The sequence below is a fragment of the Stenella coeruleoalba genome (genome assembly GCF_951394435.1).
Source record: "Stenella coeruleoalba genome assembly, chromosome: 16".
Taxonomy (NCBI): domain Eukaryota; kingdom Metazoa; phylum Chordata; class Mammalia; order Artiodactyla; family Delphinidae; genus Stenella; species Stenella coeruleoalba.
This window is the reverse complement of record NC_137162.1, coordinates 29,604,446-29,630,863: the sequence shown is the minus strand read 5'-3', so window position 1 is coordinate 29,630,863 and position 26,418 is coordinate 29,604,446. Positions and strand designations below refer to the sequence as shown.

Below are 26,418 nucleotides of genomic sequence, written 5' to 3'. Positions count from 1 at the left end.
CTAATATTTAAATTTGTTATAGCCACAACTATAGTTTAAAATGGTTTATTACGTTTAATTAAAAGTACCTGGGGCTTCCCTGGTGGCGCAGTGGTTGAGAGTCCGCCTGCCAATGCAGAGGACGCGGGTTCGTGCCCGGTCCGGGAAGATCCCACATGCCGCAGAGCGGCTGGGCCCGTGAGCCATGGCCGCTGAGCCTGCGCATCTGGAGCCCGTGCTCCCCGACAGGAGAGGCCACAACAGTGAGGGGCCCGCGTACCGCAAAAAAAAAAAAAAAGTACCTACAGAAGTGTTCTTATTCCTACCTTCCAAGATCAGAGGCAGGATTATAACATAGGCCTTGAACAATAAGGACTAAGACCTGGAACTTTAACCTGTCTAAGAGAGAAAACTGTACGTCTTTTTTAAAAAAGTGGAATGTTAGCATTGAAAGGGACCTGTAACATAATGTTTTATGTTTACCTCTTGCTTTATAGCTAAGGCAAGTAAGGCCCAGAAAGGTTGTTACTGACCTAGCTAAGGTTAGTGCCAGAGTTGGCACTAGAATCCCAGTCTCCTGGTTTCTAACCCTGGGCTTTTTCCATGACAGTAAGCCTTTGCCTCTACCTAAAGCTCTCAGCCAATCAACAGACATTGTACAACCGTACTGTGCCCAGCTCTGATATTGGTGATATGAGGGATAAAAGAGAAGGATAAGAATGTTTAAGGAGTTTATAGTCTTGTGGAGCTGATGAAACTTATTCTCAGAAATGTCTGGAAAAAAATAAAGAAGTATTCTATCTCATTGAATTGAAAATGCTGTTGATTGTGAAATATATCATTATTTTATGTATCACTAAGAAAGAAATTAAACTTTTACACAATGCTTACCCTTTAGAATTTTAATTTTATACATATGGAAAGAGCTCTTAATTAGACATAAATTTTTTATCACATGTCATCTCTTACATAAAGAAAATGTAGGTGAAATAAATTGGTTCTCATTTCCTAAAACTTTGTGTTTATAGTCCAACTCTTTCTAATGATTTCTTTTTTTTTGGAATTAGAACCCAACTGTTCCTTTTTCTTCCTTTTTTTTTAAATTTAATTTTATTTATTTTTTTTGGCTGCGTCGGGTGTTAGTTGCAGCACGTGAGATCTCCATTTGAGGCATGCAGGATCTTTCGTTGTGGAGCATGGGCTTCTCTTTAGTTGTGATGTGCAGGTTTTCTCTTCGCTACTTGTGGCGTGCAGGCTCCAGGGCACGTGGGCTCTGTAGTTTGTGGCACCTGGGCTCTCTAGTTGAGGCACGTGAGCTCAGAAGTTGTGGCGTGCAGGCTTAGCTGCCCCATGGCAGGTGGGAACCTAGTTCCCCAACCAGGGATCGAACCCATGTCCCCTGCATTGGAAGGTGGATTCTTTACCACTGGAACACCAGGGAAGTCCTAATAATTTTTTGACTCAGTCATTGATACTGATGTCTTTCCATCCTGTTACCATCTTCTGTTCCATCAACAACTTTGATGATACAGCATTTCTTAAAAGAATACATAAAAGAAGCAAAAATCATTGTTGCTGGATTCTTAAGCCAGCTTTGCACTTATATAGGGCTATTCTTATATTCAGATTTTCTTCCACCCTGCTGACCACCCTTTCTGCAAATTTTGGTACTGGTGCTTTTGGTGCTCATTCATATTCAGACAAGCAGTGACAATATGCATGATTAAGATGCATACTGGTGTTGGAGATGTTAAAATGTGCATCTTAGAACTGATGAAATACGGTATATATCCAACTGCCAAGGGTTATGATATGGTAGTATAGGGAATGGAGAAACCATCAAAATAGAGTCAATAGGGAACGCTTCAAGAGGAGATGAAGATTGAAGCTGGTGTTAAAAGAGAAGGATCAGGAGCAGACAAGGCATTCCAGGCTGTGAGAGCTTGTAAAAAATATGGAACGTTCCCAGGCTTAGGTCCTGAATTTGTCACTATCAGAAGTTTAGATGATCTCTTTTGAAATTTTGTTTTTGTTGTTGTTGTTTTCCTTTTATAATTTATTAAATTGGATTTTCTGCATGATTTATGTAGCCAGAACAATTAAAGTTTATTGGCAAAGGGAAATAAAAAAAGTGTCATTTTCCCCCAAAATTTCAGAATGCCATCCAGAATCATTTAAAAAATATGTATTTCATAAATCAAATTCTTATTGATGGGGGCTCTATGTAGAATCAGTCTCGATAAGCATGCATTTGGACAAAGTAATTAACTTGGGGCATGTGCATTTTATTCATTCCACAAGTATTTTTTGAACGCCTAGTTTGTGCAAGGTAACGTGTGCAGGGGGGGAATATAGGGATAAATATGACACATCCCTTGTAGTTGAATTATAGAATCAGAATATTGATGAGGAGACTGAAACTCCAGCCTTTCTTTCCAGCCTTACTCCCTGTATTAGTTTGCTAAGGCTGCCAGAGCATAGTACCCTAGACTGACTATGGCAAAGTACCACATAAATTTGTTTTCTCACAATTCTGGAGGCTAGAAGTCCAAGATCAAGGTGGCAGCAAGGGTTAGATTCTTCTGAGGCCTCTCTCCTTGGTTTGTAGATGGCCATCTTCTCCCTGTGTCTTTACATGGTCTTCCCTCTGTGTCTGTGTCCAAATTTCCTCTTTTTGTAAAGATACCACTCAGATTAGGGTCTACCCTATTTTAACTTAATACCTGTTTAAAGGCATTATCTCTAAATACAGTCATTTTCTAAGGTACTGGGGTTTATGGCTTTAACTCATGAATTTTGAGAGGACACAATTAAGCCCATAGCACTCCCCCAAGCCCTCACATTATTTAGTGTAACCACACTGAACTGTTTAATGAATACCACACTCCTTGCATGCCTTTGCACACTTCTGCCTATGGTACTTTTCTCTGTATAATTTCTTTACTTGGGCAGTGAACGAAACAAAGTTCCTTCCCCTCTATCCACTGGTAATACCTTCTTCATTCTTATAACTTTATTACATATTAAAATTCTTTGTTCAAGTTCTTTCTCTAATGTTATGTTCAATGTACATTAAATGTTGGTTAGGTGGTCAGGTTGAAGTTGGAGGAAGAGACAGGTCTTATTAATATAGGGTGTTATACAGTGAGTACTGTAAAAGTAGTGCAGATGAGGTAAACACTGTAGAAGTCTAGAGGAAGAGTCAGATTATACATGTGACCAAAAATAATGTGATCAAAGCAATAGGCAGGAAGAAGCAAGATGTGTTTAGGCATAGTATTACTCTTTGGTTGGAATGTAGCATATTTTAAGGGATGACATGACATAAAGCTAGAAATGTATATATTTTAGTACACTATTAATGAGGTAATAAATTACCACAAACTACTGTCTTAAAACAACACAAATTTGTCTTTTACAGTTCTGTAGGTAGAAGTCCAAAATGGGTCTCACTGGACTAAAATTAGGGTATTGGTAGGATTGTGATCCTTTCTGAAGACTCTAGGGGAGAACCCATTTTCTTACCTTTTTCAGCTTCTCCTACACGCTGCCCACATTCCTTGGCTCATGGCCCCCTTCCGTTTTCAAAGCCAGCAGTGGCCAGCCAAGTCTTTCTCATATTGCCTCACTCTGACACACTGACTCTTCTGAAACAATTTGCTTTTAAGGACCCTTGTGATTATATTGGGCCCACCTAGATAATCCAGCATTATCTCTCTATTTTACAGTCATCTGATTAGCATCTTTAATTCCACCTGCTACCTTAATTCTCCTTTGCCATGTATCATGTTCATAAGTTGAGGGAATTAGGACATGGACATCTTTGAGAGGCTGTCATTCTGCCAACCACAGGTAGGTTGGGTCCAGGTTATGAGCTTTAAATACAGCCATTGAAGATTTTTAATCAAAGGAATGTCATGATCAAAGCAGTATTTTGGGAAGTTTAATCTATAAGCTATATGGTGTCTCGAATATAGGACTGGAAAGAAATCAGCACCCCTGAGTTCTTTTCAGCTTTGCCATTGATCCTCCCTCCATCCCTCCTTTCCTCCCAGAACTGCTTGTATCCATAAATCCTTAATCAGAGGGAATTAGTTGTCCTGAACATTGATATAGTCACCGTTTCTGATTCTGTTCACTGTAAGGCCATTTCATCATGTTACGGAAGGAATACTAGACTAGCGGTCAGGACCTGAGTTATGATTCAAACTTTATCAGTAATTTGATTTGTAACCTTAGGGATGTCCTTTAGTCTCTCTGTGATGTAATTTTCCATCCTTATAATTGGGATAACAGTAGCAGCTGATCTAACATGCCCATCTGACAGATATAAATATAACTTTATCCCAAAATAATGTAGCATATATTTATTTTTTGTTTGTAGAGAGTAACTTGTGACTTCAGAACTTTTTGTTTTTCCTTTTGTATCTTGAAGAACCTAGTATCAAACAAAAAATAAAAAGCTCAGTGATCCATGCCTAGTTGACCTTCTGCTCTCTGCACCCTTTTTGTCCCCTTCTACAAATAGGAATCAGGCAATTATGTCATAGCAAGTCAGGTACTTTTTTTTTTTTAACATGTTTTTTGGAGTGTAATTGCTTTACAATGGTGTGTTAGTTTCTGCTGTTATCACAAAGTGAATCAGCTATACGTATACATATATCCCCATATCCCCTCCCTCTTGCATCTCCCTCCCACCCTCCCTATCCCACCCCCTAGGTGGTCACAAAGCACCAAGCTGATCTCCCTGTGCTATGCGGCTGCTTCCCACTAGCTATCTATTTTACATTTGATAGTATTTATAAGTCCATGCCACTCTCTCACTTCATCCCAGCTTACCCTTCCCCCTCCCCTTGTCCTCAAGTCCATTCTCTAGGTCTGCATCTTTATTCCTGTCCTGCCCCTAGGTTCATCAGAACCATTTGTTTTTTGGTTTTTTTTTTTAGATTCCATATGTATGTGTTAGCATACAGTATTTCTTTTTCTCTTTCTGACTTACTTCACTCTGTATGACAGACTCTAGGTCCATCCACCTCACTACAAATAACTCAATTTTGTTTCTTTTTATGGCTGAGTAATATTCCATTGTATATATGTGCCACATCTTCTTTAACCATTCATCTGTCGGTGGACACTTAGGTTGCTTCCATGTCCTGGCTATTGTAAATAGTGCTGCAATGAACGTTGTGGTACATGTATCTTTTTGAATTATGGTTTTCTCAGGGTATATATGCACAGTAGTGGGATTACTGGGTCATATGGTAGTTCTATTTTTAGTTTAAGGAACCTCCATACTGTTCTCCATAGTGGCTGTATCAATTTACATTCCCACCAACAGTGCAGGAGGGTTCCCTTTTCTCCACACTCTCTCCAGCATTTATTGTTTGTAGATTTTTTGATGCTGGCCATTCTGACTGGTGTGAGGTGATACCTCATTGTGGTTTTCATGTACATTTCTCTAATTCCTCCTGTGTGTCTTTGGAGAAATGTCTATTTAGGTCTTCCACCCATTTTTTGATTGGGTTGTTTGTTTTTTTGATATTGAGCTGCATGAGCTGCTTGTATATTTTGGAGATTAATCCTTTGTCAGTTGCTTCATTTGCAAATATTTTCTCCCATTCTTTTTTTTTTGATAAATTTGTTTATTTTATTTTATTTATTTTATTTATTGCTGCATTGGATCTTCATTGCTGCATCTGGGCTTTCTCTAGTTACGATGAGCTGGGGCTACTCTTCGTTGTGGTGTGCAGGCTTCTCATTGTGGTGACTTCTCTTGTTGAGAGCACTGGCTCTAGGCACGCAGGCTTCAGTAGTTGTGGTGCAGGGGCTTAGTTGCTCCGCAGCATGTGGGATCTTCCCAGACCAAGGCTCGAACCTGTGTCCCCTGCATTGACAGGCGGATTCTTAACCACTGTGCTACAGTCTTTTCGTCTCGTTTGTGGTTTCCTTTGCTGTGCAAAAGCTTTTAGGTTTAATTAAGTCCCATTTGTGTACTTTTGTTTTATTTCTATTTCTCTAGGAGGTGGGTCAAAAAGGATCTTGCTGTGATTTATGTCAAAGAGTGTTCTGCCTATGTTTTCCTCTGAGAGTTTTATAGTGTCTGGCCTTACGTTTAGGTCTTTAATCCATTTTGAGTTTATTTTTGTGTATTGCTTTAGGGAGTGTACTAATTTCATTCTTTTATGTGTAGCTGTCCAGTTTTCCCAGCACCACTTATTGAAGAGGCTGTCTTTTCTCCATTGAATATTCTTGCCTCCTTTATCAAAGATAAGGTGACTGTATGAGTGTGGGTTTATCTCTGGGCTTTCTATCCTATTCCATTGATCTATATTTCTGTTTTTGTGCCAGTACCATACTGTCTTGATTACTGTAGCTTTGTAGTATAGTCTGAAGTCAGGGAGCCTGATTCTTCCAGCTCTGTTTTTCGTTCTCAATATTGCTTTGGCTATTCGGGATCTTTTGTGTTTCCATACAAATTGTGAAATTTTTTGTTCTAGTTCTGTGAAAAACGCCATTGGTAGTTTGATGGGGATTGCATTGAATCTGTAGATTGCTTTGGGTAGTATAGTCATTTTCACAATGTTGATTCTTCCAATCCAAGGACATGGTATATCTCTCCGTCTGTCAGTATCATCTTTAATTTCTTTCATCAGTGTCTTATAGTTTTCTGCATACAGGTCTTTTGTCTCCTTAGGTAGGTTTATTCCTAGGTATTTTATTCTTTTTGCTGCAATGGTAAATGGGAGTGTTTCAGATTTTTCATCTATTCCTATTCATTAGTGTATAGGAATGCAAGAGATTTCTGTGCATTAATTTTGTATCCTGCTACAAATTCATTGATTAGCTCTAGTAGTTTTCTGGTAGCATCTATAGTATCTTGTCATCTGAAAACAGTGACAGTTTTACCACTTTTCCGATTTGGATTCCTTTTATTTCTTTTTCTTCTCTGATTGCCGTGGCTAAAACTTCCAAAACTATGTTGAATAATAGTGGTGAGAGTGGGCAACCTTGCCTTGTTCCCAATCTTACTGGAAATGGTTTCAGTTTTTCACCATTGAGAACAATGTTGGCTGTGGGTTTGTCATATGTGGCCTTTATTATGTTGAGGTAAGTTCCCTCTATGCCTACTTTCTGGAGGGGTTTTATCATAAATGGGTGTTGAATTTTGTTGAAAGCTTTTTCTGCAGCTATTGAGATGATCATATGGTTTTTCTCCTTCAATTTGTTAATATGGTTTATCACATTGATTGATTTGCGTATATTGAAGAATCCTTGCATTCCTGGGATAAACCCCACTTGATCATGGTGTATGATCCTTTTAATGTGCTGCTGGATTCTGTTTGCTAGTATTTTTTTAAGGATTTTTTGCATCTATGTTCATCAGTGATATTGGCCTGTAGTTTCCTTTTTTTGTGACATCTTTGTCTGCTTTTGGTATCAGGGTGGTGGTGGCCTCACAGACTGAGTTTGGGAGTGTTCCTCCCTCTGCTATATTTTGGAAGAGTTTGAGAAGGATAGGTGTTAGCTCTTCTCTAAATGTTTGATAGAATTTGCCTGTGAAACCATCTGGTCCTGGGCTTTTGTTTGTTGGAAGATGTTTAATCACAGTTTCAATTTCAGTGCTTGTGATTCGTCTGTTCATTTTTCTATTTCTTCCTGGTTCAGTCTCGGAAGGTTGTGCTTTTCTAAGAATTTGTCCATTTCTTCCAGGTTGTCCACTTTATTGGCATATAGTTGCTTGTAGTAACCTCTCATGACCCTTTGTATTTCTGCAGTGTCAGTTGTGACTTCTCCTTTTTCATTCTAATTCTGTTAATTTGAGTCTTCTCCCTTTTTTTCTTGATGAGTCTGGCTAATGGTTTATCAGTTTTGTTTATCTTCTCAAAGAACCAGCTTTTAATTTTATTCATCTTTGCTGTCGTTTCCTTCATTTCTTTTTCATTTATTTCTGATCTGATCTTTATGATTTCTTTCCTTCTGCTAACTTTGGGGGTTTTTTTGTTCTTCTTTCTCTAATTGTTTTAGGTGTAAGGTTAGGTTGTTTATTTGAGATTTTTCTTGTTTCTTGAGGTAGGATCGTATTGCTGTAAACTTCCCTCTTAGAACTGCTTTTGCTGCATCCCATAGATTTTGGGTCATCGTGTTTTCATTGTCATTTGTTTCTAGGTATTTTTTGGTTTCCTCTTTGATTTCTTCAGTGATCTCTTGGTTATTTAGTAGCATATTGTTTAGCCTCCATGTGTTTGTATTTTTTACAGTTTTTTTTCTGTAATTGATATCTAGTCTCATAGTGTTGTGGTTGGCAAAGATACTTGATACAATTTCAGTTTTCTTAAATTTACCAAAGCTTGATTTGTGGCCCAAGATATGATCTATCCTGAAGAATGTTGCATGAGCACTTGAGAAGAAAGTGTATTCTGTTGTTTTTGGATGAAATGTCCTATAAATATCAATTATGTCCATCTTGTTTAATGTGTTATTTAAAGCTTGTGTTTCCTTTTTTATTTTCATTTTGGATGATTTGTTTATTGGTGAAAGTGGGGTGTTAAAGTCCCCTACTATGATTGTGTTATTGTCGATTTCCCCTTTTATGGCTGTTAGCATTTGCCTTATGTATTGAGGTGCTCCTATGTTGGGTGCATAAATATTTACAATTGTTATATCTTCTTGAATTGATCCCTTGATCATTAGGTAGTGTCCTTCTTTGTCTCCTGTAATAGTCTTTATTTTAAAGTCTATTTTGTCTGATAGGAGAATTGCTACTCCAACTTTCTTTTGATTTCCATTTGCATGGAATATCTTTTTCCATCCCCTCATTTTCAGTCTGTATGTGTCCCTAGCTCTGAAGCGGTACTGTTTTTTAGACTTGTTTTCAAGAGCAGGTTACTAGGCTTATAAGAGTCTTAAAACCCTCACTTTGGGAAGATAATTTAATTTAGTTGATTTTGTGGAAGCTGGTTCTACATATGAAGGACTACTCAGATTTCACTTATGCTTTATAAACAGCAAGCAGGCCCTTGGTAAAAATCATAAAATATTTGTGATTCATAACTCAAAATTATTTGCTGAGTTGTTTGCAAACTTTCCTTTCCTGTGGACTGTAATAGATTAGAATGAATCAAATTGTAAACCTTTCCCCTCTATTGTTGCTCTATCAAACATTTATTAGCCATATGAAAGAAAAATATATGAAGGTTGGTCATAAAATATGAAGGTTTCACATTGACAGTTGTGACAAGTATTGTCTCAATACATGTGACTCTTAACAGTAAATGTTTCAGTTGTCTACAGTAGAAATATGCAAACTACAAATGTGAGCCATGTATATAATTTAAAATTTCTATGAGCCACATTTAAAAAGGTAAAAATAAACAGGTAAAGTCAAGAACGTATTTTTAATATATCCAAAATATCATTTCAACATGTAATCAATATAAGAAATTATTAGTGAGATCTTTTATTTTTTGTATTAAGTCTTTGAAATTTGATGTGTATTTTATACATAAAACACATCTCAATTCAGACTAGCCATGTTTCTAGTACTCAGTAACCACATGTGGCTGGCAGCTACTGTGTTGGACAGTACAGGTCTACTGCAAAAAAGTCATTGCATCAAATCTTAGGGCCTTTCCTGAAATACATCTGTATTACTGTGTCTAACCCCTGTCTGATAGTGGTCTCTACCCTACCCGCCCCCACTCCCCTCTCACAATCATGCTCTGATCCTCACTTTATACCATATTGTCTTCTCTTAGGCATTTCCCCCTTCTGTGCCACATATTCCTTTCTCTTTACCCTGTCAAGGCCCCCTTGAATGTTTTGTTGAAATTCTCAGGAGAAAACACCATTAATAGTATGGCCTGCTACCTCTCAGCCTACCTCCCCCCAAAATGTGTTGCCAGTAGACATGAAAGCTGATTCCAACAATATCAGTACCATGGGAGTATGAAACAAAGTTCTCCTCTTAAGAAAAGTTAGGAGTCCCTGATAATAGTGGAGTCTTGAGTGTTATAGGAAAAACTAGTCAGGAGTATGTTACTTGTAGGCTTTATATCTATTTTCCCATGAAATGTAGAGTAGGAATTGTGTGTTTTGCTATTATTTACACTTTGCATTTAATCAGTACCAGAAGCTGAAGTGTTTAATAATTACCTCAAAAATGGGATGTAAGTATACAAGTTCAAATTTGCTGACCAGATTAGAGCAAAGGGCCATAATCAAATTTCCTTGCCAGACTATCCTGCCTCTCTTTTTTCTTCCTCTTTATAATCAGTTCTTATAGTTCCAAGATATTTGTAGTTAGGCATTGTTTACCTCTCACAATGCATTATTTAGCCCCAATTTATAAATGCATGGACATGCAGTGGTTTGTTTGGTTTGGTTTTTGCAAAGTAACTCAAAAAGTCCATGCCAGAAATTCAAAAATGAAGCAAATAGTTCCAAGGACAGTAGCATTAAAAAGTTAGAAATAAATTTAACAAAAGAAGTGTAAAACTTGTACCCTGAAACTACAACACATTTTTGGAAGAAATTAAAGAAGACCTAAATAAACATCCCATGTTTATCTTCTTTAATATTGTTAAGATACTACCCAAAGTGATTAACACATCCAGCTCAATCCCAGCTGTCCTGTATTTTTTGCAGAAATTGACAAAATGATCCTCTAATTCATTTGGAAATGCAAGGGACTCAGAATAGCCAAAATGATTTTGAAAAAGAACAAAGTAGGAAGACTCAAACTTCCTGATTTCAAAACTTATAAAACAACAGTAATCAAGACAGTGTGGCACTGGCATAAGGATGGACTTGCAAGTAATTGCAGATTACCCTCCTTTCTGGGGCTCTGAGTTATTCTAAACTGATACACCAGTCCACTGTAGGCTTTTAAGGATTTGTTAAACATTTAGCTGGTATCTTCTTGCCCACTCATGTGGTGGCCACTTCTTCCCATGATCTGCCAGAGGCAAAAAAGTTTATATATTCTGTTTCTCTTCGGAGGGACATGTCATCCTGTGGATTTCAATTTTCTTGTGTACTCTGTGTTGCATACTCAGCTGTATGGTAAACTCAAGAAAAGTTATGATTTTATAGGTCAGTTGGTCTTTTCTCATTGTTACGGTGTGAGGAATATTCTCTTCCTGATTTCTACATCCTAAGCAGGGTAGAAATAACATGGTGCTTGGCCTATAATAGATTTAGCACCTAGTTAAAATATGTTTAAATTGGGTTGAAATTGAATTCTTACTTAGGTGACACGTAGTGTGCTAACACTTACTGCATCATCTCATTTAATCTGCACACCATAGAATAGTAGAATTTTAAGTATTCTTCATTACTATTAATTCCTGTATTAACCTGCTTTATGGAAATTCCTTTAGGTAGCTCTCATGCTAGGGAACTTAAATATAATTATTTGTGCCACTTACATTTGTCATAACAAATTTCTTTGTAAGCTACTGTCAACGAAAGGTAGACTAACAAAGTGTTTTTATTCTTAAAAATTTTGTTTTGTTTTTGTTCACTTTCAGAAACAAAACTATGGGTCTGATCAATAAGTTCAAATAAAACAAATGTTATTAATTCATCTCTTCAGCTATTTTCTGAAATTCATTTTCTAAGATGTGTTGTTCATAACTCACCACATTAATCAAAGTATTCCACATGTATAATATAAGCTGGGTGATAGAGCCCAGTCATTACTGTGTTCATGAACAGAGACAAATGATAAAGGTTAAGGAATAGGAACATGGAGACAAAAAGGATTGTTTATATATGGGAGGATATTTTACAATGCTCTGGCTTGATGTAACAGTCACATATATGCTTCCTCCTCTCTAGTTATCAGGGAATATGAAGAATAGAGAAAGCATCCAAGAACCTATATTTGATTATTACAACCATGAAGTTCCTGATATTGACCTCAGTGATTGTGAATTCCCACATGTCATTGAAATTTATGACTTCCCCCAAGAATTTCGTACTGAAGATCTTCTACGGATTTTCTGCACTTATCAGTAAGTACTTGCAAATGATTGGGGATGTTAGGGAAGGTGGAATGAAGTTTTCTTAAAATGTCTTCTGAAAGATCATCTTTTTTGTTTTTCTATTCCCGGCGTTTCCTTTAGCATCAAGTTTGTTTATTGTCTTTTCCAAGTCCGTTAGAAATCCGTATCAAACCACTCTTCTTCTCAGTTCCTTTAAAAAATGCTAAATAGTCTTTCTAGACCCCATTTTAGCATTTAAGAAGAATGTCATCAATAATGACTTTGGAATCTGTCTTCATGGTACATTTAGTCCATTTATATTTATTGTAATTATTGATATATTTGGATGTATGCCTGCCATCTTTTTTTGTGTGTTTACTTGTCCCATATTTTTCTCTTTTCTCTTGCCTTCTTTTGGATTGATGAGGTATTTTTTTCACCTTCCATATTTTTGGGAAATGATCCTGTTTCTATTGTTTGGTGGTTACTTTAGAAATTATAAAATGCCTGCTTAATTTATCAATGGCTAAAGTTAATATTTTTACACTCTTTCCAAACATTCTAAGGGTTTTAAACTCCATTCCCCAATTCCATTCCAGTGTCTCCCGAACCTCCAACTAATATGCTATTGTGATTTAGTATTTTGAATCTTTTTTTCTTTTTAAATTCCATTTGATGTTACATTATTATTTTATATTATCAGCATTCAGATTCATCCACTTTCTGTATTCTTCATTTATACCTTCTTGTGTCTTATACCTTTCATCTGAAATCTTTTTCCTCTTGAATGAAACATGTTCTTTAGTATTTAATTTAGTAACAGTCTGCTGGTAACACACTTAGTTGGGTTTTGTTGTCATCATCGTCGTTGTTTCTTAATGGCTTTATTTCAACTTCATTCTTGAAAGACATTTTTGCTGGGTAGAGAATCTTAGGTTGGTAATTGTTTTTCTCAGAAACTTGAAAATTTTATTCTGCTTTCTCCTGGCTTTCTTAGTGTAGGATGAGAAGCCAGCTGAAAATCTGACTATTGCTTCTGAGAGTAATCTGTCTTTTCTCTTTGGGTGCTCTTAATGTTTTGTCTTTGGTATTGTGCATTTTCAGTATGATGTGGCTTTGTGTTTCTTTTGTTATTATTATTATTGAGCTTGTATTTTTCATTGGTTTTGGAGAAGACTAGACATTCTCTCTTCAAATATTGCCTCTGTACTAGTCTCTTTTATATTCTCTAAGATGCCAGTTAAAAGTAGATTAAACCTTCTCACTTAATCCTCGTGTTATCTCTTTCATATTTTCCATTTCTTTGTCTCCATTACATGCTGAGTAATTTTTTTAGCTCTAATTTCTGCTTTCTGATTTCTTCAGCTGTGTTTAATTTGCTGTTAAATCTGTCCATTGAATTTTTAAATTTCATTTTATGTTTCTCATTTTTCAAAGTTCTCTATTTTTCAAATCTGCATGGTCATTAGTTTCTTTTTTTTCTCCAAATATTTTCAAGAAGTATATTGAACATAGACCTTCTGTAGTCTATGTCTGGTAATTTCTTTACCTGAAGTCCTTTTAATTCTCTTTCTGCAAATTCTCACTCATAGTGCCTTGCTTCTTTTTTGGAGGTTTAGTTACTTTTTTAAAAAACTGTACAGCTGACCATTTCCTTTGGAATTTTACTTATGAGAATTGAGGCTTACAGTAAAAGAAGAGGATATCTCTTGAGAGGATATGTGTTTTCTTCTGCCAGGCACCAGGGGCCCTAACAGTCCAAAAGAGCTGTAAATTAAATTATTGATTTGAGGTTATTCTGACCACCGAGATAGAAATAGTCAAGTAGAGAATGATAAAAAAATGATTGTTATATGTCTCAACCAGTTTATTTTAAGACATATAAATGTCCATTTACTTGCCAGTCTTTGATGTGGTGCCAAGGCCTTTTTTTTTTTTAAGTAACTAGTCTGTTGATGGCAGACTATCTTCTATTGAGTTCTTATATGTCACCCTGATATCACCTGTGTCTTCCAGCAAGAACTTTAATGTCCCTTCAGAGTCACCTGAGTGCAAATTCCTTATAGGTTAAAATGTTTTCTCTCTCTCTCTCTTCGTAAAATTTTTTTTTGGCTGTGCCGCATGGCTTCCAGGGTCTTAGTTCCCTGACCAGGGATTGAACCCAGGCCACAGCAGTGAAAGTGCCAGGTCCTAACCATTGGACCACCAGGGAATTCCCTCTCTCTCTCTCTCTCTCTCTTTTTTTTTTTTTTTTTTTTTAGCTCTTTTGCCCAAACATAATTGATAATAGCTGTTTCGGTTTTTTTAGTGACTTTATCTTTCTCTAGTCTTCCAAACCATAGACACAACTTTTCTTTTTCACACTCATATTTCATCGTTTTAATTTTATTTAATAAATTAAATTATGTAGTGAAAATGTAAATTAAAACTGATATAAGTGGGTTTGAGAATAATTGCACTACCTCTTATATATGTATGTAATTCATACATATGTATGAGAAGGTAAAAGAGTCAGAAGTATACCTCTGTATCTTTAGCTTATAAGAAAAAATAAGCTTCAGGAATAAAGACGTAATCCCCAAAATAAGTTATTAAGAAAAAGATTTTCAGGGTCTGGAAGAAAGTCATTACCAAGAAGGGATTATACTTTAATGCTCCAATCCTGACATTAACAATGAACCAGATCTAACAATGAACCAGGTCTGTTGTCTGATACACAAATTTAAAGTTAAAATTCAATTCATGTACATCTTGAATTAGGGTATAGCTCCCAAATTTTCCTTAAGGGTTAGATAGTAATTATTTTAGGCAACTCTGCCATCGTTGCACAAAAGTAGCCATAGACAACAGGTGTGGCTACAGACAATGAGTGTGGCTGTATCCATTGAAACTTTATGTACAAAAACAAGCACCCTGTTTTTTTGTAAAACTCTAGAACAGGCAAAACTAGCAGCCAGGTATCTCACTTAAATTTTGTTGGTTGAGGGGACAGGAGTAGCACTTATCAGTTATGTAACTAAAAGAGAGGAGGAGTGACTAGATCATGGAGGACAGTTAACACTCTCTGCCATAGATCTTACACTAAACATATAGTGTAGATCAGTCAGTCTAATTCATTACAATTATGTTAAGACTCGGTATCAGGGTCTGTTCCAGATAAAGTGCATAATAGGTTTTAAAAAGCAGTCAATGAGATTAAATCCAAAATTAGAACTACCTTAGGTTGTCATTAATAATGATGACTTTTAAGACCAAGAATTGATTTTGTTGATGTCTGGAATTTCCTGAAGATTAGTTATTTCTTAAGAATTATTAACTTCCCTTGCTTTGTTTCTTCCTAATCTTACCTGCAGATCATTTTTCTATGAAACAGGAAAACATTCTCAAAAGGGGGAAGCATTTTAAAGGGTTATGAAATTCTGAAGTCTAAAAGGCCCTCCAGAGCCCGTCTAAGTTTTTCTCTTTCTTTTGTCAACTATCTTATAATATAGACTTCCACTGTTGAACTTTCTCATAGTCTTCAACCCCTGTGGTCATTTTATGCGATGGTCAAACTGACCCTTACATTCAGGAAATTGTCTAACTAACCTTCAAAGCCTCTTTATTCCTTTTTCCTTCAAAGGAAATTTTTTCTTGACTAGTTGTTAAAGAGGGAAGATATTTTAGCAGTTGCCTTTTTTTTTTCTTTATAGTGCTTTATAAAAAAAAGAAAAGGTCATGGTGCAAAAGCGTATAATAATAATGCCTGTTGAGTCAAACACCAGAGTCAACTTCATATTTTAATCACATCTTCATCAATATTAATCATCTTCCTGATGAATATTGCTATTAATAATAAAAATAATGGGCACTATTCATTTATTAGATGTCCACTAAGTGCTCAACACTGTGCCCTTTACCTTGTCATGGATGATCCCACTTCCGTTTTCACAGCAACTCTGTTATGAAGGAACTGTACCCATTTCTACAGATGAGCAGACCTAGCTTACAGAGAGATTAAACCTGCCCATGGTCTGAAGGGGGCAGAACCTGAGTTTCCCTTTCTTACTTCACTTCTACAACTGGAAAGAAAGAATAGGTCAGCCTCTCTGATTAGAGTTGTCCCTTTTCTCCCTTATTTGATTGATTGATTGATTGATTGATTTTGCTTTGAATGACCTGTCTCCCTCTTCCTCTCTGTCCTTGAGCCTACATTTGCATTAAATCCAGGTGACCTTCCCTGCCTACCTCCTCCTCTAATATTCTTCTACCCCTCCTATGCTTCCTGTTCCACCTCTTCTAGTTCCAGTCCCCTAAAAACATCTCTTGTAAATAGTGTGATAAATACTTTACCTCCCCAGGGAACACGTGAGGATTAATTAGTTGATGTCTGTAAACTGGCTTACAATGTAAAATGCTCCCAGGTAGTTCTTTATGATGGTATTATTGCTTTTAAAGTTCAGTGGCTTCTTCTGTACCCCAAGCCATTTTGTGTGTCATTATCCCCATTCCACCTGTGTGCTTGTTGAGTGTTTCTATCTCATTATGAAATGCTTTATGAGACTCTATTTGAAAGATGTTTTTTAAAAGTAAATTTTATTTTAAGGAATAAAATTCTGTTCTTTTGTTGCAGAAAGAAAGGATTTGATATTAAATGGGTGGATGATACACACGCCCTAGGAGTATTCTCCAGTCCGATTACAGGTATTCACCCAATGGATTTCAGTGTGCTTGTTGTCCATTTTCTCCTACTTTCTCTTACAAGTAGTCTCCTAAGGACTACTTGTCCTTATTTGCTTTCTGTTCCAGCCACCTGACATTTTATTCAGTTAATACAGATAATTGGCAGGTAGAGGTTTTTGAGGCATGTTACTTTGGTACCCATTTGCTCCGCCTCTCCCTTTTTATCCTAATCCAGTGGTATTTGGAGAGAGAGCTCCTTCCAAGGTTATTTGCTGCATAGCTGTCAGTTATGATAGTGCATAGACAGATTATAGGTAAAGATTTAAGAAGCCAGTATGACTAAATCTTAAAGTATTTTTGATTCTACCCCCCTCCCCGACAAATGAATTTGCAGTAGCCCTTTAACCTGTCCAGTGAGCATTTGTAATACCTACTTTCTGAATATATGATTTGGCCTTTTCACTTATATCATTGGCCTCATGATAGATCTGATGCAGAGGCATTCAAAGAAATTAGAGATGTTGATTCCTGTCTGAATCACCTAAAATAGGGGTCTGCAAACTTATTCTGTAAAGAGCCAGATAGTAGATATTTTAGGGTATAAGGTTTCTGTCACTACTTAACTCTTGTGTTGTAGCCAGAAAGCATCCCTAGACAGTATGCAAATGAATGAGCATGGCTCTGTTTCAGTAAAACTTTACAGAAACAGGTGGTTGGCTGGATTTGGTCACAAAGCCATAGTTTACTGATCCCTGTTCTAAAATAATCACTGCCGTTTTGTTCCTTACGGATTTTCTAGAGCTTACCATTTCTTTTGCTCATGATGAAAAATAAAGCATAACATCTAGGAAATACTTTTAAGAACTAGCCTTAAATATTTTTTTGCATCACTCTTCTTCATGTCTTCTACTTCTTTATATTTATTCTCTTAACAGCTCGTGATGCTCTGGGTAGTAAACATACCATGGTGAAGATCCGGCCCTTGTCGCAGGCCACGAGAGCAGCCAAGGCCAAAGCTAGAGCTTATGCTGGTAAGCCTGTAATCTCAGGAGCTTTTTCTTGTTGATAGTGGTGATATTGTTTTTTCCAGCACTTGTATAGCATCCAGAGTTCTAAGGACATATCACTTTTATTTTTAGTGTTAAAGGAAATATTATTTTAAGGAGAAAAGGCTGTGTTGGAAGTATAGCACTGGAGTAGCCACTTGGAGAGAGTGGGAGATACTAACTGCAAGCAATGCAGCAACCATTTTCTGATGACATCCTTATCTAGTTTACCTCTGTGTTTAGCTGTTTGATAGAGTCACTATAAGAAATTGTTAATATAGATAATGAAGGCAGGGTTGTTTGTGCTTTGCCATGTTAATTTCCTCTGCTCTTCATCTATCAGGCTTGTATTAATTACTGCTGATACAGCCCTTGTTAGTCTATTTGGTATGTTAGTTACTGAGTTAAATCACTTGGAGCTAGAGTGCTTTCTCTTCCTTACTCCCTCCTGCTCCCTCCGTTTCTCCCATTCAGAGTTTCTCCAGCCAGCAAAGGAGCGTCCTGAGACTTCAGCAGCCCTAGCCAGAAGGTTAGTCATCAGTGCCCTTGGGGTTCGAAGTAAGCAGAGCAAAACCGAACGGGAAGCAGAACTTAAGAAACTGCAAGAAGCCCGCGGTGAGTTGAAGTTGATGGTGTTTTCTTTAGTCCCTTTAGAGTTCACTATAAGGCATGTGTTAAAAAAAAAAAAGAATGAAGCCCATTCCATTTCGGCATTTCCATTTCCTAGAAGCCTCCTACATATATTGAAATTGTTTTCATGCCTTATATTTAGGAGGAAGACATTTTAGAATTTGTCTGCCTGTTCCACACCAAGGCATCTTAATCCATGTTCCTACTGTTGTTTTCCAAGAGATAGGTTCAGTCCTTTTAGCTTATCCGTGGCTATTTCTATAGTTCTTGCTCCCGACTCTCAGAAAAATATTCCTATGAAGACATAATAGTCTCCCAGGCAGAAAACATTATTTGCTGTGGTTTTACTGGGCCATGATTGCCATGATATTATCAGATGGTTTAGATCTTAGATAGAAGACAAATTAAGGAGAAGGCAGCATCTGACATTGATAATAACTGTAGAAGGTAATTTTTTCTTTAAAGACAGTCCTGAGTGGCTCCATTAGAGCACATCTAGGTTAGCCTAATCTTCTGATTATTTTCCAGTACTTAAGAGTCCTCAGAATATTTCAACTGATCCACAAGCAGGGTTTTTCTTTCCCTATAGTTTGTAGTTGAGGTTAAATGTCTCTCTCCCCTTTATAGGCTGTTGACTTGTACGTAAAGGCTTGGGACTCCGGTTAGCACTTAAGTGCTTTTTATCAACCTTCAGGCTTTAGACAGTCTGATTGCCTTAGCCCTCGATCTGTGGAATCTGTGAAGACAATTTATTCTGAAAATTCCACTTACCGAAAAGTAACTTCATTTTTCCATTAAACGAATGGAAGTTTCAAACTCCTTGTTTATTGCCGGTCTAACAAGGCCATTAATACTTCCTGTCCACTCTGCTTTGGTGATAGCAGGCAGCTTGCAGACTCTCAGCTGCACTGGCCAGATAACCAGTGACAGAGGGTGTCATGGCAGGTGCTAGAGTTTCAGAGTTGAACCCAACTAATTTTTGAAACCTTAATGATTATAATGAGGCAGTTTTGATTTTTTCCATGCATTCTTGACTCAAAGGCTTCCTACAGACTATAGAAACAGGGGAAGATTCCTCTGGTTTTTATATATGGCACTGTCAGAGCTAGATTAAAGTAGAATGCGCAGTGTCCTAATTAATTAACCCTTTATTAATTGGTTATCTCTGAGGAAAATGATTTCTCTGTGATAACCACAGTTATCTCAGAAAATCAATAGAGGGTAATAGCAATGGTATCTATAAAAGGAGATGTGATTCTTTTTGCAATGTTTCCTGCTTCCCTATGTGTGTAATATCACTTGTATTTCTACAGGTCCTGCAATAATAGTTTTGTATGGCTATCACCTGAGTATCCCCCTCTGTTTCTCTGTAGGCACATCAGCATACTACTGTTCCCCTTGAATTTGTTTTAAATGCTCAGCTATGCAAAGGACATTTCAGTGATGAAATTAAAAATGAGGCTGTTGGCTAAGTGGGTACCCTGTTACTTACTTTTTTAAAGAAGGCGTTTAGTTGTGAATAGAGACCCACGGTGGTAAGTTTCTCCTATCCATTGGTCCTGAATCTTTACAGGTTATAGAGGACTCTTCCTTTATTATGTTTCAGAACTCTCCCATTCTTTATATCTGAGAAAATGCGTATGGAAAAATTCCTGATATAGCTTTCTGGCTTCTTTATGCATTGAGCATATACTCTTGTAATTGCGTGGAGCCCAAGACTTCTCACTTAAAGATTTTTTTCTGTGGAAATTAAAAGTACTGTTTAGGTATTAAACAGAACAGATACTTCTGTTCCAGTTCTTCTTCCACTGGAGGGAAAGGGGTCAGTACAGCATAGGAAATAACATTATAGACTCTGGAATCAGACTGCCTGGGTCTACATCTAAACTGCCATTTACTGGCTATGTCACCTTAGGCAAATTACCAGTTGGGTAATTACTCTCTGGAGGCCTCTGTTTCCTCATCCATAAAATGGGAATCAAGTGAGATAATCCACAAAAGATACTTAGTCATCTTTAAAAACGATAGGAACACTCTCCCTCCTGTTTCTCTAGGCCTATAATAAGTGTGTGATAAATATGAGCTGCTGCTGTTTTTAGTAATAGTAGCAAAATATCATTTTATGGTGAGTCCAGCACAGATTCCAGTACGTATTTTTTTCTTGTCATTACTCTTTTTATTTTCAATTGCCTGTGATACACTATCAACTACATTTGGAATTCACTGTGTACCTACCCTGTGCAAGGCATTGTGCTCCCTAATTAGGAAAGTTAGAGAAACAGCAAGATGTTGTTCCTCTCCATAAGACTTGCAGTCTGGTGGGGATATCTGCCTTGAGTAAGAAAGAAAATATGAACCTAATATTTTAAGCAGTTGTTTCTCCTCTCTCTTCAGTTCTGAAGATTTTAAGATTAAAAGCCACATAGAGGTTTTTGCAATTAAAAGGATTGGAAGGCAATTCCTGGCAATATCACATGTTATGATAACTCTGGATGGGGATGGTATTATCTCCAGTTTAGAGCTGGCCCAGAGAGGTGAAGTAGCTGATCTAAGGTCACCCAACTGGTAAATTGAAAGGAGACATTTGAACCTAGGCCTCTCTAATTAAAACCCTTGTTCCTTTTATAATAGTGTAATCCCTTTTGAAGGAGTTTTGGGGTAATTAACATTTTTTTCCAAAAAAAAAAATTAAAACATTTTAAGGTCTTCAGAAAATAAAATATGACAGGCTTCTTTTTAGTTATCCTTTCCAATGGTTAGAGCTTTTACTGTCAGAAAATTCTTCCATAGGTCTAACTTAAATCTGTACAATAGTTTAAAACAGTTTCCTCTTCTTTTTTATTTAGTAGAAATTCAGGAACATCTGGACATCATTCTGTTCTAACAGCCTTTAACTGTAAAGATCAGGGCAGATCATTTAGGAGTGAGAGGATCTGGGCTATAATAGAGTTTTTGCCGTTAACTAGCTATATGGCCATGGGCAATTTTCTTATACTTCTCTGTGCCCCAGTTTCCAACAAAGTGAAAGCAATGCCTGACTTACCTAACCATGGAGAATTTTTTGAGCAACATAAGTTAACATGTATAAAAATGTTTAAAAGGTGCTTTACGTATTTAGAATACTATTATTTATGTGACTCTTGGGAAATTAGTATTCATTATAATAATATAAGCCAGTAATGACAAATGTGTACTGTGTACTGTTGCTCCCCATTCATTATCCATGACAGACAGTGCTAATCAGTCATGACCTCTTGGTGAGTTTTGACTTGACCGTAGCCAATAGATCAGAATTAGCATAGAAATCGAAATTGAAATCTTTGTGCCATCCTGATATAGGTACTTTTATTAATAATACTATAGAATAATTTCCTAGCCTTTCTTTTTCCCACTTCAAGAGTTCTGCTGTCTGGCACAGTGCCTAGTTCATAAAGAGATACTCAGTGTGCATATTCATTGACTGAATACATGAATGACATTTGTTACTCTAATTTTTCTTCATATGTCTTATTTCACTCATGATTCTACTCTGAACCCTTTCAAGTCCTCCATGATTTTCTTTATAAAATCCAGAGTTGAACATTACATATGGAACCCTTCTAATTGATGAATTTGGAATTTGGGATTTTGAGGTATAAATACTTTCCTGATAACTTCCTTTACCCTACTTTGGTCTTCTTATCCTTTTATTGAGAAGTCTTTGTCTTAATCCTTAAAAAGGAGATTAAGAAATTAAAGCTACTCTGGGGAGAATCGAGAAAAAGGAAGTACTCAAATCATTTTAAGCAAATCATATTTTATATATCTGGAAAATAAGAACTTTAGACACAAGTCCCTGAGTGTGAGGAACAGATAGATCTTTTAGTCTAGCAGAGCGCATGACAGATTAGAACTATACTAAGAGTGGGAAATGAAAACATAAATCGTCCTTGAGTACTTTGTATTTGACTTAATCACGTTTTAAATCAAGGATTCACACTAAATGATAAAACCACATTTTAAAGACCAGACTCAGGAATACGTGTAAAATTTCCCCATGTTCCACTTATCAGAACATTTGATTCCCACCTAAAGTTGGAATCAAAGTTTTCAGAATAAGCCACTCTCATTTTCAAAGCCTGCCATAATTTTATTTCATAACTTTGTTCCATTTTATTCTTGGGGGGTATATGATTAATTGGCTGGTTCTAAAAGGCCATCTTTTGGGTCATAGGCCTGAGAGGCAGAGTTAGGTAAACAATAATTTGATCCCTTAGTTTGATTAATGAAATCACTGAGAACTTAAAAGTAAAATCATCTCTATAGGATACTTAGTCAACTGTAATAAAAATTTAATCACAGTCAGCTGCCTTCTGAAATCCTTTTTAGGAATTCCATTATTCTGCCTTCAAGAACAGTGCTGCGTTGCTGACTCATAATCTAGGTCTTACGGCATTTTCTTGGTGTCTTTTCTCCCTGGACGTGAAGTTCCCTTCATTTCTAACCACATTTCCTTTCATTTTAATCTGACCTTTTTCTGTGGAATGCAGTATTTATCCAATATTTTTGGTGTCACCTGCTGTTTAGTAAACTCACGTCTCTGGCCTATATCAGAGATGAAAATGTTTATGGACTGACTGACCATTTCACCAATTATTGCTAAGTAAATAACACGTGTTATACTTAATACATTGATAATCATTCCACCCTCTAGAGTTAAATGCTCCCTTAACACTTACGTGAGCCAGACTATTTTTTCCCAGTATATTAATGATTAATACATACTTGGTAAGCCTGAAATCTAAAACGAAGAGGTCATTTATGTTACCTCTCCTTGATCTACCAGGTCTGTCAATCCATAAAAGAAGGCAGTTAGATTAGTTTGACCAGACTTGTACTTCAAGTCTTCAGGTTGATTATTACTCTGTAGGTGGCTACAAGTGGATTTTGTGATGATTTTTCTTCATTATTTTCTTAGGTGTAGAAGTAAATTTTGAAGGTTTTAATTTCCATCCCTTTTCTTTATTTTTGTAAACACGACACCAAACTGGCCCCTTTTTCATCTTTAGCACTTTCTGTTCCCTCAGTGAGAAGTCAACTCATTTAATGTAATCGTTTCTGCCAATTTATTTATTATACTGAGAAATAAAAGTCTTCAGGGCCAGCTTACGTTAGTGCTTTAGGTTAGTCATTTCATGCTAACACTATATTCTTCTTTAGTTCCTTGCCCTTATGGCTGCTGTTGGGCTTTCTCTTACTTTTTTTAATTGGTGGAGTTAAAGTTAATAGGAGCTTTTTTAATACAGTCTATCAGCTATTACCTACTTTCTTTTCTCTTTGATAAAGTGGAAACATGTTTATTCTTTATCTTTCGCAAAATACTTTTTTTCCCCCACATTTGTTCCTTTTCTGTGTAAATATTTTCAGATCCTCTCTTCAGAGGTCAGGACAGTAGAAAGTATGCTGATTTAAGAATTAAGGACCTGGGTTCCAGCTTCAGGTTTTCACTGATTATGTAATCGTAGGCAAGTTACTTAACACCTCCAAGCTTCCATTTTTTCTTTTAAGATGAAGAAAATATTTTTAGGTCTCATCCTAACCTGTATTTCTGTATTCTGTTCATGTTCTATATTTATAAATTTAAGCCTCACATTTTCACTATTTCTTTGTGCTTCTCAGTTTGTCTCTCTATTCTTGCTGACTTTATCATATGGTTTACCACCAGAATTTCCTCTTATATTTACATATATTTGGTAATACAGATCTACAGTCTTTTGTTGGAAAGCATTAGTGTAGGAAATGTTTCAGAATTCTAAACTTTTCCAATTTTAGAAAAATAATATATTAATACATGTTTCATAACACCAAAATCGAACACATTAGCATTAATATTTCTGTGGCCTTATGTCCTTTCAGGTTATATTTACCACCAAAGGAGTTTTGACCCCAAACTTTTTAAAAAACAAAAAACTTTTTTTTCAGTGCTACTTCGATTTTGAAATCGTGGATTATGGACCAGTCATTCGTTTTTCTACTGCTCCTGGATTTCTTTTCCTAAAGCTTTCCATATTGCCTCTCTGGTTTAAGTTTCTGAGTTTATTGAAAAATCTGAGTTCTAATAATTCACTTTTCTAGTTTCTTCACTTTTTCTTGGAACCCAGGACCACTTTTTGATTGTTTTCATCCAAGGTTGCCTTTGCCTTTAGATCCTCTCCTAACTTTTCTCTGAATCAGAGCCACAGTCAGCCTTCCTAAGAAATCCCAGAATCCTTTAGACAAGCCAGTTATCCTTCGTGCTATCTCCCTGGAGAACCTCAACCCAATTTAAGCCTGCCTTAAAGCTGAGTCACATGACACTGAGCCTTCAGTTTGGAATTTACTGACCCCCATTTTCTGCCTCTTGTAACTTTGCTGCTATTTTCAGATAATGCCACAAGATGGTGCCCAAATAGCAGCAAATTTCTCTTTCTCACATTTCCAAGTGCCAGTTAGCTTCCTTATCAAGTTCTTTGCCCTTAAAGTTGAGTCAAATACAGTATAGGAATTCCGTAAGGGATTCTGCTGATTTGGAAAGATATGTCAGAATAGCAAGAATTAACTCTAAACTCACCTTGATTTCTGTAATCCCCCTGGTTCATGACTTGCAAAATCTCTTAGTCGAAATAATTGCCCTTGGAAGGAAGCACTTAGGCGTAATCATCTACATTTTATGGTGTCAAGATCAATGACTGACTAGCCATGAAATTAGAACTGGTATTGTGGCATCTAGTGAAGTACTTGGGTCACCACACCGTGTAAGGTCTTTATTGTCTCAGGTTTTGGTGAAAGTGTTAAATGGAAACTAAGCTTCTGTGTTAAAATTTGAAGATGGATTGCCCAGATTTGTGCATTTTTTGTTTTTAGAAACAGTTCTTAGTTTCCCTCCATTATATGTGGTCATTTTTCCATGTTGGAATTGGTGTTCCAGAAGATTTCTGGCTCCTGAAAGTGCTCTGAAAATATTGAAATTTGATTTTCCTGTGAAATTTTTTTTTCTTTCTTTTTTTTGTAGAATTGTAGTAGAGAGAGATGACTAAAGCCCAGTGGCTACTATTTCCATTTGAGCAAAAAAGTAGAAGAAAAATATTGAAACATATTCTTGATGCCTATTGAAATATTTATATAGATCAGTAGACTGGGAATAATGGGCAATTTTACTGAAGCACTAACACAGTTTAGAAAGATAATTAAAATAAATATATTATCAGCAAGACAAAAATCTGGATCCTGCTCGGTTCTGACTTATTCCATATGCTTTTTATTTCTATTAGCCACAGATCTTTCTCTTTTTATTATATAGTAAGAGAAACATTGTTCCCACTTACAAAGCACTTGGAAAGTTAAAAATATTGACTCTTGGAATCAGGTAAGAGAAAACCAGGGAATTCACCTGTCTCATGATTAAAGTTTGCCTTGTAATTCAGATTAAGTGAAAGTCACTGGTTATGTGAAGTTATACTTAACCATCTTAACACTGCCCTTATTTACAGAGAGAAAACAATTGGAAGCCAAGCAACGGGAAGACATCTGGGAAGGCAGAGACCAGTCTGCAGTTTGAACATCATTTGATGACAGGGATAATTCCAGGAATTCAGAAAATATTTCCAGTCTTCAGAGGATTTTTCCAGAGCTCTGTGTACATGCAGATGTGCATGTTAACGAAAGAAAGAGATAAGCGATCAAGACAAGGGCTGATGAGGTATAGGAGGAAGACAGACTCCTGTGTGTCTTCACTCCTAAATGCAGTTCTTTGGAACTGCCTTAACTGTGTTGGACGTGGAAGGAAGCCATCAGCTAGGAAGAAACTTGGAAGATGTGACTTCCAAGAGTCCTCTGGACAGGGCAAGTCACACTTCCAAGATGTTTTAAGCAAATGCAAAACAGAGGATTCAAACCTGTGATGATGGGAGATTAAGGCACCGCAAAGGCAGGGTGTTCCTTAGTACCTCACAAAGCTGAGAACAGCAGTATTGCAGGGGGCGGGTGAGGTGGGCGGTCAGAGGGGAGGGAGCTGTTAGTACAAGGAGATGGAACGGTATCTGGAGTGCTTGGTATTCACAGAATCTGCACTGCCGGTTCCAGAACCCCAAAGTTGGTGA

The 26,418-nt window shown here is 36.7% G+C and overlaps 1 protein-coding gene across 7 annotated transcripts in view; it reads left to right on the top strand.

The window, feature by feature from the left end:
• Positions 1–26,280, top strand: part of R3HCC1L (R3H domain and coiled-coil containing 1 like) — an 86,925-nt gene extending 60,645 nt beyond the window's left edge. For 4 of the 7 annotated variants that reach the window (XM_079899894.1, XM_079899896.1, XM_079899897.1 and 1 more), the window contains 4 exons: positions 11,818–11,993; positions 16,576–16,646; positions 17,561–17,656; positions 18,146–25,793. In XM_079899894.1, the coding sequence (XP_079756020.1) occupies positions 11,818–11,993; positions 16,576–16,646; positions 17,561–17,656; positions 18,146–18,459 (657 nt within the window). In that variant the 3' untranslated portion in view covers positions 18,460–25,793. The other 3 variants (XR_013824242.1, XM_079899898.1, XM_079899899.1) reach the window with 3 other exon arrangements.
• The last annotated feature ends 138 nt before the right edge of the window (positions 26,281–26,418 follow it).